Here is a 20,226-nt window from a genome sequence, read left to right on the forward strand (position 1 = left end):
GGTTCTGACATCCCTGGTCTGCTGTAGGTTTAGATGATCTCCAATCATGATCAAACTGTGTGACCACTATACCAGCATCCAGAACACAAGCCATGCCGGTTTGCTGGTAATGGGTCTATTGTGGTTCTTCTAAGGGCTGTGATTTAGACTCAGGGGCATATGATCAAAAACCTAGTTTTCTATCTTCTGTGTATGAGTTGTGCTAAGGCCATGTGAAGCCATTAGCGTAAATGCTATTTTACAGTGGACTACAGCAGAGTCCGGATCAATAAGCCTTCAAATAATAAACCTACAGTCCAACGCGCTAAACACGGTGCTGCGTACAGGAACAGCTCTGTTTGAATGATTAAACAAGTTGAAGTACGCGAAGGCTAATTTTGCTGAAGTTTTCGTGAGTTACACTTCATTTTCTTTTATAATTCGCTAGCGCTTCAGCTGGATTAGCTGATACACTGTCTATCATTGTTGCAAAATTAACTACAGATTAAGCATTTTGTGTTGTTTTGCCACTGTCTTTAAGGACCACAATTACTCTGTCTTCTGTACTTCAGTATGAAGGATTTTCTGTTATGAAAGGCTCGTTATTTGAAGCCGTGTCAAATCTGACAGGTTTTAATAAGGGAATTAATGTTGCAGTGAGTGGCTGCAGTTAATAAGGAGAATAAAGTCACGTTTTCTACTAAGGACCCAGAACTTGACTCGCAGTCAGACACCAGCAACTCAAGAGTACACTACGATTCTCGTGAAGTGACTGCAGAAAACACCTCTGCTCCAATTAAAGAAGCAAAATTTAGACGTCAAATGTGTCTTGGTTGATCCACTTCATTTTCAGTGAGGGGCAGATTGTGTCAATTTGATTCTTTGCCAAACGACTGCTTTGAGTGAGTAACTCTCTCTCTCTCTCTCTCCCTCTCTCTCTCTCTCTCTCTCTCTCTCTCCCTCTCTCTCTATCTGTCTCTCTCTCTCTCTATCTGATTCTCTCTCTCTCTCCCTCTCTCTCTCTCTCTCCCTCTCTCTCTCTCTCTCTCTCTCTCCCTCTCTCTCTCTCTCTCTCTCTCTCTCTCTCTATCTCTCCCTCTCTCTCTCTCTCTCTCTCTCTCTCTCTCTCTCTCTCAGATATGGAGGGTTTCACGGAGGGCGAGCGTTCTCAGGTGGTGTCACAGGGCGAGGCTGCGCTCATCTTCCCCCCGCGGATCCCCAGCTTCCCACGACCTCAGATCACGTGGTTCCGGGACGGACGCAAGATCCCCCCCAGCAGCCGAATGTAAGCCTCGAGCGGCTAGGCTCGGACCACGGCGGATCAACCTTAACACACAGCACATTATTATGAGCCTTGCCATATTATTGTTCAACCACCCCACAAGCTCGGCTCCTGCAGCGAGGCCGGACCCCTGGGAAGAGTGCGGCGGGGCTCATATTGCAGCACCTCATTGCAGCATTGATAAAGTCAGCTATAATAAATAAGAACCCCTGTTGACTCTGGAGCGGGCGTGATTGAAGGCTAGAGAGAGAGAGCAGGCGGCGGGGGAACCAATTAGACAAAGTGGACAAAAGGCCTTTATTGACGACCTTGGCTGATTGACAGAGCTTTCTCCTGACTGCACACATCCTGTGTGGGGTGTGTGTGTGTGAGAGAGTGAGAGTGTGTGTGCACTCTCACAAACACACGTGCCTCTGTGCCCAGTCAGTGTTAGGTCCGTCTTTGTAATCAGTTGAGATTAATTTACCTGGGCTGCCAGCAGGCTGCTGGAAGAGAAGCAGCTCGGTTGTTTGAGGATCTATAATTCAGGCGGATTGTACGTTGTGTCGAAGCTGATGTGAAGCTTTCTGACACCTGAGGAGGAGAACGCTCTCTGTGCTGTAGACTGGAGAAGGGTTTTTTTGGTGGATCAAGCCCACAGTATAGCTGTAGCCCACAGACCAACAATATACTGGAAGAAGCCCATGTTTCAGTATCTAATATTGAGTGTTATTGCACAGGTAACTATTGCTGTATTTCCACTGTTTCCACTGGTCCCTACTCTACCAAACTTGCTTTTTTAGGAAACTGTACTTTCTTTGAGTCCTGCTCATGGTTCCAAGTACAAACCACGATGTGTAAACCTTGCAGAGCTCTTTTGATCCAATCACAGTGAAATTTAGATATATTTAGAACCAAGTATCCATTAGTACATTTTTCAAGCTTCAATAGAAAATACCTTTTTTTATTTATTTATTTTTACCTGAGTCAAAATGGCATCTCATAAAATGACACCGCGGTCTTTGGAAGAGGTACAAATGTGCCTTGAGGTAGCCAACATAAGACTCTAGCGAGAACTGGACGGTGCAACAAGGAAAAACATTAAAAAAAACTACTACTACTGATCTTTGTGAACAAAACAAAAACAAAATGCAAATTTGTAATGAGTAAGCAATGCTTAATATTACCGCCGCTGTTGTCGTGGGTTCTGTAGCCCGTGGTATTCTTTATAGACAGTGTTTCACAGAGGAGAGCCTCTGTAGTGGAAAACAAGCCTGGTACCAGGTCCCAAAACCGAGTAGAGCCGAGTAGAGCAGGGACAGTGCTGTGGAAAAGTGACATATGTCTTCAATGTAACAATGTAAATGATGCTGGAGAGCTACCATTCCCACAGCAAACCAAACTCCCTTAATATGTGTTCATTCGGAAGCTCCACATTTTTTAAGGTGGAACCGTATGTTTGAGTAAGAAACCCACAGTAGTTTGTACGTGGGTGACGTTTTTTTATTCACTGTTTGAATTACCATAGGTGCTCATTTGCAGCTCGAGCTGTTTCGTTTTATAGTAATTTGTGTGTGTGTTTTCAAATGTCACCATGCAGCCAGTTCCACCTTAAGTATTCTGTAACAGATAAAAGTCAATGTTGCCCACTAATACAGCAGAAATAGACCAACATCCTCATCTCTTTTCGTGATTTTCAACAGTCAGTCTCTCCTCTGTCCAAATGTCTCAGATGCTCCGAAGTATCTCACGGCTAATGTGATTTTTGGAGAGTTGGATGTTATTCCAACAGAGACAGTGTGGTTCTGTAGTTTTGTTGTTGTTGCTGAGGGGAGAAGGAGAGTGCAAATAACAACCAGCTCTTTCTTCTTTCCTTAGACGTATATAGTTTGTTATTTTTGGTGCATCATTGGCCCAGTGTATTTCTTTTTTCTGAGCAATAAAATGAAAGAATCACCTTGAATAATTTTAGCCTGAAATCATGAGGTACATCCCTAGAGTAAACATTATACATCAGAGTGACAGTTTAACTTCTGCCAAGTCTTGGGCTTCCAACCCTCACACTGAAGCTTTGCTCAGCCAGGAGCTTGATGTAACGTAAGTAATTATGGTAACAAGCGTGCCTGATGTGACGCTATTCATTTCTCCTACAAACATTCACCTCACATTAATACTAACTCCCATGCGTCTGACTGACATCCGTCCAAGCTGGGGTTCCTTGCGGCCAATCTGAGGCTTTGCCCGGTCCAGCCTGGGGCTCGATCTGCGGGGGCTGGAGCAGCTGGATGCTGCTGGACTAGGCATGCGCTTGAAATCCCAGCTGAGCCTCTGGATGCAGAGGCAGGGGTTACATAAAACTCACAAGTCTCCACCGGATTGCTCAGTGGCAGCTCCGGCAGAGAAGAGCTCTCCTCGTGGCTCTCTGTGTCAGTGTCACTGTGGCGCTGATGCTGAGAGGCTCTGACAGTGTACGATTTGTTTACTGCTCGCTGGCCGTGTCTCTCCGGAGCATTGATATTCCGCTGTGGCTCTCGCAGACCCGCTCCACGAGAGCCCTCACTCTAATTGTGCAGGAGTCGGCTTAACCTGGCCCCCATCGGCCGGCCCCTGCTGACAGCTCACTGCCGTCTAATCTTGCTCTGTGCTGAGTGTCGCCTCTCATTTGAGCGCACACACTCAGCCCGAGTGGTCGCAATCCCAAAGCACTTCTCCTCCCCGGGTGATCCGTGCAAACAGCATTACTAATGCGGCCTTTTGGACTTTATCAGTTTGTTTATGAGCGCTTGTGTGCTTTGTGAGTGCTCGAGGGGAAGTGTAGCTGAAGTTGGTCTAGGTGACAATACACAAAAATGATACCATGATATATATTGCCTAATCGTTTGATAATAATAACAGTTATGGGTAATTATTATATTTCTTCCCTGACGTTTAGTTTCTAGTCTGAACATTGTTTTAAACTAAAGATGTCTGTTAAACTGACAGCATGTTTTTAAAATAGGGACTGCAATACAGATTCAAAACACTTGTCTACTTGTCTGCCCCCTCTCCCTGCTCCAGAGACATGAAGCTAACACAGGGTGAGGGACACTGAACCTACACAAACTAGCACAAGAACGGTTTAAGGGCTTGGGACAATCATAGCAACAAAGAGTGAGCCATAATCAAACTATTTACACAGAAAAGTGTTCATCGTTTCACTGAAATATCTACCTATGCCATGTAGTGTTCATTGTTGTCCTGTATTCCTGTATCTACCACCTTCAAATCTGACTTTCCACCTTAAACCCTTCATTAGAAGAGGCTTATTGTTTTTTTCCTTCCATGATAAATGTCGTTTTCACAATTTTCATATTCTGACATTTGGTTCCACCTTAAATAGGTCAGTTTATTAGGCACATATTGGAGCTATTCCCCCTTAAATAGGCGGCAATGCGAGGCTGAAGCAAGCGCTAGCTTTTGAAGCGTAGCGCTTATTCCTTAATATCTGATGACGCACCCTGGTCATTTTGTGATTGAGAACTGTAAATATATTACAGATTTCTGCTGTAATTTGATTTACAAATCTGAAAAACACTGCCAAGTATTGGTTGGATATAATCTGTAAATATTTTCCTCAAACTCTTGGCTTCTCCATAATTGGAACAGTGACAGCCACAACCTAGCTATGTTTCCTAGCTGTCATGCTAGTTAGTGCTGTCGTGAGTGAATGACTAGACCACTTCTATGCTCCTGTCGAGCTAATAATGCAGTCTTCTAGTTCAAGCCTTTGCCAATAATACCAGATGAATCATTATATCCAAAGGACTGTAAAAGTGTGTCTTTTGCTTTGAAATGCCTTTGTTTTGATTCGTGTTAGCATTGTGTCGTCCGTGGTTAGCCTGAGGTGTTTTTTGGGCATAGTTAATTCGAATGTCATTTGTCGTTCCAGAGCTCTCACACTGGACAACACCTTGGTCATCCTGTCCACAGTGGCACCAGATGCTGGCCGCTACTATGCCCAAGCTGTTAATGACAAGAATGGGGAGAACAAGACCAGCCAGCCGGTCGTTCTCAGTGTGGAGAGTGAGTATGGACGAATATCTATTCAAAACAAAGCAAAGCCAGTGCCATGTTCTGCTTCATCAACACTGATAAATGCAGTGATGTAGGAAAAACAGCAAAATGAGCTGCAATGAGACTGCGATGGTGATCTGCCAGTGCTGCAAATGAATGGCTTTCCAACAGGTGACCCCAACCATATACAATAACATATGCAGCTTTGGTGCCCTCTGGTGGCCGGCCATTTATTCTTCTGACCATCTATTTTTTTTTTTTTTTCGCCCCCCCTCCAGATCAATAGTCCCTGATTCCCTGCCCAATCCGTTTTAGCCTGTGGCGGCCTATGGTGGTCTGTTATATCCTGCCGCGCCTCAGTGACAGTGTGATTAAGCAGCCACATAAAATCAGCCCCTCTCTTTAATAAACCCCCACCACAACAGTGGATTTATGAAAGACAGCAGGCAGGGGGAGGAAGAGAGATAGATATATATATAGAGAGAGAGAGAGAGAGAGAGAGAGACTCAGAGAGACCCACCTGTTCCACAGAATAGCCAGAACATAAGATAAGGAGATCCGAAAGAGGAGAGACAGAAGGAAGTAGAGAGAGAGAGAGAGAGAGAGAGAGAGAGAGAGAGATCAGTGATTGAGGGCAGGCAATCGATGGGTGGCCAGAGCCTTTTTGTGAAGCCAGCGAGTGATTTTGCAGTGAGTTTAATCAGCATGTCTGCACCTCTCAATCAGGCTCCATTCAATAGCATGGCACCTTAATGATGGTATTACTGTGTGCAGAGGAGACAGAAAGAGTTGTCTCTCAGGTGCAACACAATAAGGACTAGAGAGCAGCACCAATTACGTGCACAATACTGTAATGGTCATGGTTGTGTACGGAAGCAGGGAGGACATTGGGTGGTGGATTCAAAAGGTGCAAGAGTGAATGTAAAAGTGGTGGCATTATGGTGAGGTGTGGAGATTATGGTTTGAGCGAGAACAAACAACTTCGGTAGAGAATAGCACTCAACGTTTACCCTCACTCTCCCTCTCTTCCTCTTCAGATGTGGGAGGGCCTGCTGATCCGATAGCTCCCACCATCATCATCCCCCCGAAGAACACCAGCGTGATGGTGGGAACGTTCGAGGTGACGCTGGAGTGTGTAGCCAACGCTAGGTGAGTGGCCACGCATGGCCGGAGCCTGACCATCAACTAGCATTCCTTTCATTTGTTTACATGCTTCAGAGAAATGCAGACAAATCATACCTTTGTATCTGCTGCCTTCCAACTTTCTCTCTGTGTATACTTCTCTCGCCTTCTCGCTCCATTCTCTTTCTCTAACTCAATGTGGCTTTCTATTTCCTGCTGTCGTCTCACCTCTTGTTTCTCATTCCGTTTTATCTTTACTCTTTTTTCATTGCCTCTCTCTCTCTCTCTCTCCCTGTCTCTCTCTCTATCTCTCTCTCTCACTATCTCTCTATCTCTCTCTCACTCTCTCACTGTCTCTCTCTCTGTCTCTCTCTTTCTCTCTATCTCTCACTCTCTCACTCTGTCTCTATCTCTCTCACTCTCTCTCTCATTCTCTCTCCCTCTCTGTCTCTATCTCTGTCTCTCTCTCTCTTTCTCTCTCTCTCTCTCTCTCTCTCTCTCTCTGTCTCTCTCTCTCTCTTTCTCTCTGTCTCTCTCTGTCTCTCTCTCTTTTTCTCTGTCTCTCTCTGTCTCTCTCTCTCTTTCTCTCTCTCTCTCTCTCTCTCTCTCTCTCTCTCTTTCTCTCTGTCACTCTCTGTCTGTCTCTCTCTCTCTCTGTGTCTCTTTCTCTCTCTCACTCTCTCTCTCTGTCTGTCTCTCTCTCTCTCTCTCTCTCTCTCTCTCTCTCTCTCTCTCTCTCTCTCTCTCTGTCTCTCTCTCACTCCAGACCCCTCATTAAGCTCAGTATAACATGGCGTAAGAACGGCGTGGTGGTAAACCGTGGTCTGAGAGACTTTAGCCGGAGACTGACCATCAGCGGGCCACTGGTTAGTGACAGCGGCTACTACGAGTGTGAGGCATCACTCCGCAGCAGCAGTGTGCCGTCTGTCACCGCTGGAGCTTATTTGCACGTTCTTGGTAACACTCTGCAAGACACACACACACACACACCTCCGACACATCCAGGTGTTTGATTGTCTAATTCAGCCAGGACACCTATTAACAGAACAGGGAGGAGTGTTTTACAAACATGTAGAGGCAGCTTTATTGAACTTAGCTGAATACAGTAAGCTTGCGTTTACAGCTTTTGCGGTCTTATAAAAGGTTTTATAAGCTGCGCTGTTATCTTTGACTGCTCTCTGCAGAACACCCTCAGTTCGTGAAGGAGCCAGAGCGGCACATCACCGCAGAGATGGAGAAGGTGGTGGACATCCCCTGCCAGGCTCGAGGTGAGTGTGTTTTTACATAGCGTCGCTGTCCAATTAAAAATATGGATCTCTCAAAATAGCAACTTTACAGAAGAACCTTCTTTGGAGCATTTCTGTTGGTTTATTCAAGGAAATTTAAACAAAAAATTCATTCATTCATTTATTATCTGTAACCCTTATCCAGTTCAGGGTTGTGGTGGGTCCAGAGCCTACCTGGAATCATTGGGCACAAGGAATACACCCTGGAGGGGGCGCCAGTCCTTCACAGGGCTACACAGACACACACACACACATTCACTCACACACTCACACCTACGGACACTTTAGAGTCGCCAATCCACCTACCAACGTGTGTTTTTGGACTGTGGGAGGAAACCGGAGCACCCAGAGGAAACCCACATAGACACAGGGAGAACACACCACACTCCTCACAGACAGTCACCCGGAGGAAACCCACGCAGACACAGGGAGAACACAACACACTCCTCACAGACAGTCACCCGGAGGAAACCCACGCAGACACAGGGAGAACACAACACACTCCTCACAGACAGTCACCCGGAGGAAACCCACGCAGAAACAGGGAGAACACACCACACTCCTGACAGACAGTCACCCGGAGGAAACCCACGCAGACACAGGGAGAACACACCACACTCCTCACAGACAGTCACCCGGAGGAAACCCACGCAGACACAGGGAGAACACACCACACTCCGCACAGACAGTCACCCGGAGGAAACCCACGCAGACACAGGGAGAACACACCACACTCCTCACAGACAGTCACTCAGAGGAAACCCACGCAGACACAGGGAGAACACACCACACTCCTCACAGACAGTCACCCGGAGCGGAAATCGAACCCACTACCTCCAAGCCCCTGGAGCTGTGTGACTGCGACACTACCTTCTGTGCCACCATGCCGCCCCAGTTTTAAACATGATACATATTATTTTGACCCCAACCCCCCACCACACCCCAGATTTCTGCTACTTTATGGTGCACCCATTGTGGACACAGACATTAATCTTTGTGCACTCAACTTGTTTACTCTCCCTGAAATGGTCACCATTGTGTCCCTGAGACTCTGGGGCAATGGAGCTGTGTTCTCTGGAGTGACTAGACGCTATTCAGCATCTTTGGGATGAACTGGAATAGAGTTTGTGCAGTAATTATTGAACCCTTGGTGCTGAATGCCATCACATCCTTTCAGAAAGTACACAGTCGAGACTGTTACTCTTGAGACTGTTAGTCTTCATTGATTTCGTTTCAGAACAAATACAAGATGAGCAAGTGTCCGCAAGCTCTTGTCCTTGCAGTGTATTTTGACAACAGTGTCGCTAATTGTGCCCTAATCTCTAAGCATTTCCCCCATTGTCAGGATATAGCTATTTCCACCCCTGGCACTGCTACAGCCATGTTTTTGAATTGGCTGGGAAAAAAAAACGTACAGTACATTACAGTTTCTCATGAGAATGAATGTGATTTGTGCCAGTGTTCGCTTGATACCATGGAACCAATTTGTAAAGCATTCTGTCTATGAGTACATGTTGCCTTTGGCACAGCTAATGGGGATCCAACTAAACCAGTAAACAAGCCCTTCGTGAGTTAAAGTGGAGACGTTAGAGGAGGGAAAACACTAAAATGAGCAAGACAGAGGTACTCTGGGATCTGAACTGCCAATAAGGCAAGGCGAGTTTATTCGTAGAGTATGTTTCATATAAACAGGCTATTCATTGTTCTTTATGAATGAAAGTACCAGCCCCACTTACAGAAATGTTGGAACATTAGAATCGCATTAAAACTAAAACTGTTATTTTGTTCATTTCCTTTATGTAATTTTCTGTGTGAATGGTGAATTTCAGTGGTGGATTTAATTATATTTGTTAAATATATATGCATTTAGTTATTGATGTATATTTAGTCGTATTTAAAGACCTCAGTGCGCCGCACCCACAGTTTGGATGTTGTTTTTCATCTTTGGTCTGACCAGAGAACTGAGTTCCACTGTCTTTTGGTGCGTCTCAGATGACTTTGGGCTCAGTGGGTTCTTCCCTTGTCCTCTCTGCACCTCGATTGCTCTTGACCTAAATCTTTCGCAGTCTTATGCTGAGAAACATCGTCATTGAACTGACTCACAATTCTCTCACAAAGTGGTGAACCAAAGACTACGCCTTTGGTGGATGCTCCTTTTATACTCAGTCTAGACGAGCTCACCTGCTAATTGAGGAACAGGGTGTGTTTCTGTCTTACGACCATTGATTCTGTGTGGGGACTGGATCCACTGAAACCCTTAATTGAATAAACTGACAATGAATGAATGAAGGGCGGCACGGTGGTGCAGCAGGTTAGTGTCGCAGTCACACAGCTCGAGGGACCTGGAGGACGTGGGTTTGATTCCCGCTCCGGGTGACTGTCTGTGAGGAGTGTGGTGTGTTCTCCCTGTGTCTGAGTGGGTTTCCTCCGGGTGACTGTCTGTGAGGAGTGTGGTGTGTTCTCCCTGTGTCTGCGTGGGTTTCCTCCGGGTGACTGTCTGTGAGGAGTGTGGTGTGTTCTCCCTGTGTCTGCGTGGGTTTCCTCCGGGTGACTGTCTGTGAGGAGTGTGGTGTGTTCTCCCTGTGTCTGCGTGGGTTTCCTCCAGGTGACTGTCTGTGAGGAGTGTGGTGTGTTCTCCCTGTGTCTGCGTGGGTTTCCTCCTGGTGCTCCGGTTTCCTCCCACAGTCCAAAAACACACGTTGGTAGGTGGATTGGCGACTCAAAAGTGTCCGTAGGTGTGAGTGTGAGTGAATGTGTATTGTCCTGTGAAGGACTGGCGCCCCTCCAGGGCGTATTCCTGCCTTGCGCCCAATGATTCCAGATAGGCTCTGGACCCACCGTGACCCTGAATTGGATAAGCGCTTACAGATAATGGATGGATGGATGGATGAATGAATAATAATTACAGCAATAAAATGTCAGCCTGTACCTCTTTCTCTCTCTCTATTTCTACCCAGGTGTCCCTCAGCCGGACATGGTGTGGTATAAAGATGCTGTCCCCATAAGCCCAGTGAAGACCCCTCGCTACAGGGTCCTGGTGGGGGGTAGTCTGCAGATTAATGGCCTGCTGCCGGACGACACCGGAATGTTCCAGTGCTTCGCCCGCAACCTGGCCGGAGAGATACAGACCAACACGTATCTGGCCGTCACCAGTGCGTACTCACATCATATGGGACTGTCACAAGCTCCGCCCACAATCCTCTATTCCTACCACTTCACCACAGCCTTATTCATCTCCTGCCTTATCTCACCCTGCCACATCTGTCATCTTACAAGCACAAAGACTTATCAGCAGCTTTCACAGAGCGAGAGAGGGAGAGGGAGAGAGAGAGAGGGAGAGAGAGAGGCAGAGAAAGGGAGAGTAAGAAGTGACAGAGAGGATAAAGTGAGGAAGAAGGGAGAGGTGGTGTGGCAGGGGTTAGAGAGAGAGAGAGAGAGAGAGAGAGAGAGTGAGAGAGAGAGAGGCAGACAAAAGGGGAGGGAAGCATATAGTAAGGGATGACAGGGAGAGACAGAAGGTCAGGAAGTAAAACAGAAAGAAAGAAAGAATGAGAGATAGATGAAAGAGTAAAGAGGAGAATGCAGCACTGAGAGAAATAAAAAAAAAGGAGAAAGAAGGAAAGCAGAGAAAAGGAGGAGGAGAGAGTGAGAGAGAGACCAGGGAGAAAAAGAGAGGAGAAGATTGAATAAGAGAGGGATGGAGTAGTAGTACCAGAAGAATGGCGAAGAAATGAAGAGTGAGCAATAAAAAAAAAAGAGATAGGGAGCAGGTACAGAACCCGCGAGGCATTTGTCTTCCCTCCCAGTCTCGATGTGTGATAAGATTATTCTTTCCCGTTTTTATTTTATCTGTCGGCTTTGGCTTTTTTTCTGTAATCGAATGCATGGGAAAAAAGAAAGATTCCCGCGTGCGATAACTCTATCCTGCACCAACACAATAAACACTGCTGAGGTATGGTGGAAGTGGGCTGTCAGTAGAGTGTGTGTTTGCGTGTTATCTGAGTGGTCTCATCCTCTCTGCCCCAGGCATTGCTCCCAACATCACTGCGGGGCCACTGGACAGCGCTGTGATCGACGGCATGTCCGTCATCCTGCACTGCGAAACATCCGGAGCACCACGGCCAGCCATCACATGGCAGAAAGGTCAGACGCTAATCAGTCATCTCACACACACACACACATACACCTGCTTGGACTCAGGCCCCAAAAAAAAAAAGTGGAGTGTTATCAGAGCACCTCCTGGAGCCAAATCCATCAGAGCAGCTGCAGAAGGCAAGGCATTGTGGGATTTATCATGCAGCGAAGGCACTGGTCCTTTTGATAAACGGATGAGGCATCGTTTCTCTGATCTCTTCCTTTAACTCTCTCGCTCTCTCTCTCTCTCTATCTATCTCTATATATATGTTTTTTTTTAACAGGAAATTTCTGTACACTCTCAGTCCCACCTTGACAATGCCCCCAGGCCGTTATCCGTTATTTTCAACTCATACAAGAGCAGGCTGCTGTCTCTTTAAATGGAGAGAGACCTATAAACATGGAACATCTAAAAGCCACAGTAGCTTTTCAGAAAACATATTTGAAACCGATCGATTCTGGGTAGGCTCCAGTCTCACGGCAGACTCTGAAGAGGAAGGAGCGGTTACAGAAAACGAATGAATAAAAAAATAAAACATTTTATGTGTTTGGTTTAAATGAATGCTTAATTTTTCAACTCGTCCTTTCCCACAGCTTTCAGCCAATAGACTTTTTAATGAAGGTTAGAGGGTGTAACTTTCCCTGTAATCAAATGCCATGTTGAGTGTTACACATTTTTCCAGTCAGTTTTCAACCTCCTCCTCCTCTTTAATGTCTTCAGTCTCTCTCTCTCTCTCTCTCTCTCTCTCTCTCTCTCTCTCTCTCTCTCTCTCTCTCTCTCTCTCTCACTCCCTCTTTGCCCCCTGTTTTCCACAGGCGAGCGAGTGTTGGCTAGCGGCTCTGTGCAGCTGCCCCGCTTCACCCTGCTGGAGTCAGGCAGTCTGCTGGTCAGCCCCTCTCACCTGTCTGACGCCGGCACCTACACCTGCATGGCCAGCAACTCTCGTGGCATCGATGAAGCCTCGGCCAACCTGGTCGTGTGGGGTGAGTGAGGACAGGGGGTGATCCATAACATTGTCTTCTCACAGTGGAATTATGAAGATACACCTGTGTTTATTCAGATCTGAAACAAGAGTAGAGCTTCTGGTGGTCTGCCGAAACTGCTTCATTTCCCCTACACTTTTTAATCGTGTTTTAACTCTAGTTCTGGATCTGCTCTTATTTTCTTTTGAATTATCATTTCTTTAGGCAGCGTATTCTCTTACATCTAATTTCCATAGAAATATCTCCTGAAAATAACCGGCACCTAATGGCTGTTTTTACTGGCTTTGTAATTAAACGAAGGGGGTGTACTTTTGCACAGCAGTGAATATTAGTCTTAAAGGCCCTGTGAAAACCACAGGGTGTTTCATTCTAAACCAAGTGTATTTAATTAAAATTCATTGAGGCCCAGTTGCTAAACCTCGCTCCTAGCCAAGGTCCAAATGTGGAGGTTTGTGCTTCATCTTAAAGGGGTGCTTCACATTGCTGCTTTTGATTAATGCCATGTTTTGAGAGCGTGTAAGAGTCACAGGCTGCAGGAAAAGTGAACTTAAACTGCACCTTCATATAGGTTTCCTATGTGCTGATGCTCAAAGGCAGGGGTCGGCAACCCGCGGCTCTTTGATCCCTCTGATGCGGCTCAGCTTTTGAAAATAATTAATGAGTATTTCATTAAAATGTATTCTATTTTGGTTCGTTCATCAAAATGTAATTCTATGAAGATTATGGCGATATTGTAACATTTAAAATATTTTTGTCGCTCTTAATACACGTCACAACTTCCAACGTGCGACACCCGCCAGTGTGCGGTTTCTTGAACTTTTTGACCGCTGACTGCACGGCGCCAGTAAAATAATGACGGCACGCAGAGAGAGGACAGTACGAAGGAGTTTTAGGGCCACAGCGTAAAAAAAAAAAAAAAAAAGATTCCGAGATTAAAGTCAGAATTCCCAGAAAAAACTCGGAATAATTCTGAGAAAAAATCTCGGAATAATTCTGAGAAAGAAAGTCGGAATAATTCTGAGAAAAAAAGTCGGAATAATTCTGAGAAAAAATCTCGGAATAATTCTGAGAAAAAATCTCGGAATAATTCTGAGAAAAAATCTCGGAATAATTCTGAGAAAAAAAGGCGGAATAATTCTGAGAAAAAAAGTCGGAATAATTCTGAGAAAAAAAGTCGGAATAATTCTGAGAAAAAAATCTCGGAATAATTCTGAGAAAAAATCTCAGAATAATTCGCTGCGTGTAATGGAGCAGACACAGTGTAACAGAGTAGAACTCCGGCGCCCACGAGGCTCCATCGTGTTACGGCTCGGACAAAAGACTAAAGCCTTTATGCATCTCAGTCAGGGGCTGCGTCATGTCGTGTGAATGCGTTTAATAAATAATTCATGCATAAGGCTTTAGTTTTTTGTACGAGTCCGAGTTCTATTCGCTCTGGATCCATCATTTTCGTGATCATTAATTGTATCCTGTGAAACTAAGTGCCATGGGTTCGTGCACCGATTCAGAGTTTAAACACTAATCACACTGTGGTCCTGATGTGGAAGAGAACTGAGTGTTTATTAATGAAATCTATACCACAGTATGACTTAAGCAACACACTGCATTCCACAGTTATGCTGTGTCTGCTTCATTATACACAGCGAATTATTCCGACTTTTTTTCTCAGAATTTTTCCGAGATTTTTTCTCAGAATTATTCTGACTTTTTTCTCGGAATTCTGACTTTAATCTCGGAATCTTGTTTTCTTTTTTTTTCAACGCTGTGGCCCTAAAACTCCGTCGTAGGATAGCGTTTTTGTTTGCTGCCAGTGGATAATTTAAGTTCGGCGTTTTTTTTTTCATTACGACAAGGACTCAAATAGACATTGAGTATTTTACTTAACCGTCAACACAACGTCTTTTTTTCGGAGTTAAAAATGTTTTGTTGCATGCAGAAATTATTATTTCATTTTCTCTGCAGTCGTTCATTAATTTCATAAATGTAACACAGTATAGTTTGTTTATACACAGCACAAAGGCAAAAAACCCTGTTATACGCAGTGTTATTTCATTTATAATTTCAAAAAGGTTTTGTGGCTCCCAGTGTTATCTTTACTGTGTGAAATGGGTCCAAATAGCTCTGAGTGGTAAAGGTTGCCGACCCCTGCTCTAAGGGATAGAGGGTAGAGAGTCTAAAGAATTGACCTCAGTACTTTAAACCACATGCATGAGCCTAAGGCAAAAAGACAAAAACAATACATGATGACGATTAAAGGGTTAATGCCTGGAGAAAGCTGACACAGACGCACATGTGATGTTGGTATTTGTGCATTCTCCTCAGCTCGAACCCGCATCACCAACCTTCCACAGGACCAGAGCGTCATCAAGGGCACCAAAGCCTCCATGTCCTGCGGAGTGACCCATGACCCCAGTGTTACAGTCAGGTAAACTTTCACAGCCCAGTGAAATCATCTTAGATATTATCCGTATATTTTCTTATTGTTATAGACTTTATTTACTAGTTTAAAGTAAATGTATCATGTGAAATGATCACTTGGCATTAAACATTGAGCAGATATGAACTAGATTTAAGATGAATCCACTTGTCAAGACGTCATTTTTGTCCCTCTCCTCTATCTGTACTCTCTCTCTCTTTTATGTACTCTCTGTAATCTCCTTCTGTCTCAGCCCAGAGAAGAGTTTTACTGCTTAGAAGTTGTTCATTAATGACTCAGCACACTTAATATTGATTCTCCTGCTATTCCTGATGAGAGATAGTGTTAGAGAGAAAGAGCATGCGCTGAAAGATATGTCAGGTCCAGTGAATAACGAATGATTCAAGTTGTTTACGTCATCAAAACTAAGAACCACACATCTGAGCCCGGAATGAGACGTCACTGAGGAGTCAACTAAAATTCAGGAAGAGACATGCGAGAGATTTCTCAGGAGTTCTAAATCTGAGCAGCAGGAGACTTAAGCCAAAATCTCGGATCTCATTGTTGTCTAGGTGAAACTACAGAGATATTAAGGAGAGTTCTTCTTTTATTTTCCTTCTCTCTCTAGCCCTCACTCTCTCTCTCTCTCTCATCTCTGATCAACAGTAACTCACTCACTCAGTCTTGGCAGTCTCTTTATTGCGCTCAGTCTCATAAGAGTTGATTTAGCTGTCACCTGCTGAGCCGCTCTTATTGATTTGATCGAGGGAAACAGATGAATATGTAAACAGAGCAATAACTTAGATGCAGACTTTAATTAAACACAAGACACAGGAGATTAAACCAGGGAGTCGATGCAGCTCCAATTAAAATGTGTGTGTGAGTGTGTTTTTGTGTGCCAGTGTATATTATATATGCTTGTTGTGTGAGTGAGTGCATGTGTATGTGTGTTTACATGCCAGATGAGATTATACATGCTTGATCTGTGTGTTTATGTTCTTGCATGCCAATATATTTGTGGGTTTGTTTGTATGCATGTGTCAGGATGCATTTTGTGTGTGTGTATATATATATATATATATGCTTGTTTTTGTGTGTACGAGAGCTTGCTTATGATAAAATATATGTGTGTATATTACATAGGGTGGCGCAGCAGGTAGTGACGCTACCAGGGACCTGGAGGTTGTGGGTTCAAGTCCCACTCCGGGTGACTGTCTGTGAGAAGTGTGGTGTGTTCTCCCTGTGTCTGCATGGGTTTCCTCCGGGTGACTGTCTGTGAGGAGTGTGGTGTGTTCTCTCTGTGTCTGCATGGGTTTCCTCCGGGTGACTGTCTGTGAGGAGTGTGGTGTGTTCTCTCTGTGTCTGCGTGGGTTTCCTCCGGGTGACTGTCTGTGAGGAGTGTGGTGTGTTCTCTCTGTGTCTGCGTGGGTTTCCTCCGGGTGACTGTCTGTGAGGAGTGTGGTGTGTTCTCTCTGTGTCCGCGTGGGTTTCCTCCGGGTGACTGTCTGTGAGGAGTGTGGTGTGTTCTCTCTGTGTCTGCATGGGTTTCCGTCGAGTGACTGTCTGTGAGGAGTGTGGTGTGTTCTCCCTGTGTCTGCATGGGTTTCCTCCGGGTGACTGTCTGTGAGGAGTGTGGTGTGTTCTCTCTGTGTCTGCATGGGTTTCCTCCGGGTGACTGTCTGTGAGGAGTGTGGTGTGTTCTCTCTGTGTCTGCGTGGGTTTCCTCCGGGTGACTGTCTGTGAGGAGTGTGGTGTGTTCTCTCTGTGTCCGCGTGGGTTTCCTCCGGGTGACTGTCTGTGAGGAGTGTGGTGTGTTCTCTCTGTGTCTGCGTGGGTTTCCTTCGAGTGACTGTCTGTGAGGAGTGTGGTGTGTTCTCTCTGTGTCTGCATGGGTTTCCTCCGGGTGACTGTCTGTGAGGAGTGTGGTGTGTTCTCTCTGTGTCTGCGTGGGTTTCCTCCGGGTGACTGTCTGTGAGGAGTGTGGTGTGTTCTCTCTGTGTCCGCGTGGGTTTCCTCCGGGTGACTGTCTGTGAGGAGTGTGGTGTGTTCTCTCTGTGTCTGCGTGGGTTTCCTTCGAGTGACTGTCTGTGAGGAGTGTGGTGTGTTCTCTCTGTGTCTGCATGGGTTTCCTCCGGGTGACTGTCTGTGAGGAGTGTGGTGTGTTCTCTCTGTGTCTGCGTGGGTTTCCTCCGGGTGACTGTCTGTGAGGAGTGTGGTGTGTTCTCCCTGTGTCTGTGTGGGTTTCCTCCGGGTGACTGTCTGTGAGGAGTGTGGTGTGTTCTCCCTGTGTCTGTGTGGGTTTCCTCCAAGTGACTGTCTGTGAGGTGTGTGGTGTGTTCTCCCTGTGTCTGTGTGGGTTTCCTCCGGGTGCTTCAGTTTCCTCCCACAGTCCAAAAACCACTGGTAGGTGGATTGGCGACTCAAAAATCCCCCTTTTGTCCCCCACCCCGGCGTGTGTTCCTGGTAGGCTACAGACCCACCACGACACTGACCTGGATAAGTGGTTATAGAAAATGAATGAATGAGTATATTACATGCTGTATACATATTTTTTGTAAATATATACTGCATGTCATTTATTGTGTTTGTGTGTCACAATTAACACATTTGTACTTGTTTTATGCATGTTTCTTTTTGCATGTTTGTCATTCTTAAATGTTTCAGATCATCAAACAAATTTAAATATTAGTCAAAGACAACACAGGTAAACACAAAATGCAGTTTTTAGATTAAGGTTTTTATTATTAAGGGAGAAACAATATTCAAACCTACATGGTCCTGTGTGAAAAAGTGTTTACCCCCCAGTTAAAGCATCACTGTACTTTATCACACCTGAGTTCAATTTCTCTATCCACACCCAGGCGTGATTACTGCCACACACCAGTTCTCAATCAAGAAATCATTTAAATAGGACCTGCCTGACAAAGCAAAGTAGACCAAAAGGTCCTCAAAAGCTAGACATCATGCCAAGAGCCAAAGAAATTCAGGAACAAATGGGAAAGAATGTAACTGAGATCTCAGTTTGGAAAATGTTATGAAGCTAATTCTAAAGTTTTGGGACTCCAGCGAACCACAGCGAGAGCCATTATCCACAAATGGTGAAAACGGTGGCGAACCTTCCCACGAGTGGCCGGCCGAGCAAAATTACCCCAGGAGAGCAGCGACAACTCATTCAAGAGACCCCTGAACAACATCCAAAGAACCGCAGGCCTCACTTACCTCAGTTAAGGACAGCATTCATGACTCCACCATAAGAAAAAGGCCTGCATGGCAGAGTGCAAAGACGAAAACTACTGCTGAGCAAAAAGAACATTTAAGGATTGTCTCAGTTTTGCCAGAAGACATCTTGATACTCTGTGAACTGACAAGACAAGAGTTTAACTTTTTGGAAGGTGTGTGTCCCATTACATCTGGTGTAAAAATATCACTGCATTTCAGGAAAAACAGCATCATACCTACAGTAAAACATGGTGGTGGTAGTGTGATGGTCTGGGGCTGTTTTGCTGTGATAAACAGAACCATGAATTCCGCTGTCTTCCATACAATCCTGAAGGAAACCAGCTTGGGTTCTGCAGCAAGACAATGATCCACAACACACCAGCAAGTCCACCTCTGAATGGCTGAAGAACAACAAAGTGAAGACTGTGGAGTGGCCTAGTCAAATTCCTGACCTGAATCCTATTGAGATGCTGTGGCATGACCTTAAAAAGGAGGTTCATGCCCAAACCCTCCAACGTGGCTGAATTACAACAATTCTGTAAAGATGAGTGGGCCACAATTCCTCCACAGCGCTGTGAAAGACTCATTGCAAGTTACCACAAGCGCTTGATTGCAGTTGTTGCTGCTAAGGGTGGCCCAGTCAGTTACTAGGTTTAGGGGCCAACACTTTTTCACACAGAATCATGTAGGTTTGGATTTTTAATAATAAAAACCATCATTTAAAAACTGCATTTTGTGTTTACTTGTGTTGTCTTTGACTAATATTTAAATTTGTTTGATGATCTGAAACATAGTAAGAGTTGCTTTTAATTTAAATGTTTCTTCTGTAAAGCACTTTGAATTGCTTTTGTTTGAAGGGCGCTCTATAAATAAACTTGCCTTTGACAGGCAAAAAATAATAAAAAAAAGAGATCATGAAGGGGTCAAACACTTTTTTCACACCATTATTTGGGCATGGACTTTGGTCTGAACCTGGTCCAAATTAAGCCAAAGCATCAACGTTTCAGCTCAAGCCTAACGCAGCCTGAAACACATTGTCAGATTTGTGTTTTAAAAGCATCAAGAGGTTAAACTGACCTGGTCACATAAAAAATTCACCTCAAACCAAGAAAACAATTAGGTTTGACCCTGAATAAACCCAAAGTGGACAGAATTTAGACCTCTACCTGATTTAACCTTCATACCACCCTCAGTTACATCGAGTTTGAGTCTGAACTTACTTGCGGGCAGTTGAGTTCCACTGAGTTCAAGCCGTCGTCGGCATTCCTGCATGCATTACTTATTATTGCTTACATCTACAGAACCATGAGTGCCTCAGTTGGCCATAGCTTGTTTTGTAGTATGTACCCATTGTTCTTTTTCCTTGTCCAGACACATATGGGAGAAAGGCGGCCTGCCAATAGATGTGAAGACAAGCCCACGCCTCCGTATGGACCCCAACGGCACGCTGCACATTTCCCAGACGTGGTCAGGAGACATTGGGACCTACACCTGCAAAGTGACCTCTGTTGGGGGCAACGACTCTCGCAGTGCTTACCTCAGAGTCAGGTCTGAACTCTCTCTCCTTCCTTTCCGTCTTTCCATCCCCCTTAGCACATTATAGACCGCCACGCACTTTTCTCGACTTTGTTAGCTCCACTTTCTGCCTCTTTGCATTATAGATTTCCTACTTGTTCGATCTCTCTGACACTGCGGGTCAGGGAGCATTGTAGCTTTCTCCATCCTGCACATGTCAAAACTAGAGGTAATGGGACGCTGGGAGAGTGTCATGA

The 20,226-nt window shown here is 45.2% G+C and overlaps 1 protein-coding gene across 1 annotated transcript in view; it reads left to right on the forward strand.

Annotated features, from left to right (window-relative positions):
- sdk2a (sidekick cell adhesion molecule 2a) overlaps positions 1-20,226 on the forward strand; it is a 174,216-nt gene that overhangs the window by 97,620 nt on the left and 56,370 nt on the right. Inside the window, exons 4-13 of the mRNA XM_066642524.1 lie at positions 1,117-1,264; positions 5,169-5,302; positions 6,331-6,442; positions 7,182-7,372; positions 7,600-7,683; positions 10,659-10,853; positions 11,728-11,844; positions 12,652-12,819; positions 15,142-15,244; positions 19,826-20,002. Of these exons, the coding sequence (XP_066498621.1) occupies positions 1,117-1,264; positions 5,169-5,302; positions 6,331-6,442; positions 7,182-7,372; positions 7,600-7,683; positions 10,659-10,853; positions 11,728-11,844; positions 12,652-12,819; positions 15,142-15,244; positions 19,826-20,002 (1,429 nt within the window). The remainder of the gene's footprint in view (positions 1-1,116; positions 1,265-5,168; positions 5,303-6,330; positions 6,443-7,181; positions 7,373-7,599; positions 7,684-10,658; positions 10,854-11,727; positions 11,845-12,651; positions 12,820-15,141; positions 15,245-19,825; positions 20,003-20,226) is intronic.

The sequence above is a fragment of the Hoplias malabaricus genome, chromosome 13, assembly GCF_029633855.1.
Source record: "Hoplias malabaricus isolate fHopMal1 chromosome 13, fHopMal1.hap1, whole genome shotgun sequence".
Classification (NCBI taxonomy): domain Eukaryota; kingdom Metazoa; phylum Chordata; class Actinopteri; order Characiformes; family Erythrinidae; genus Hoplias; species Hoplias malabaricus.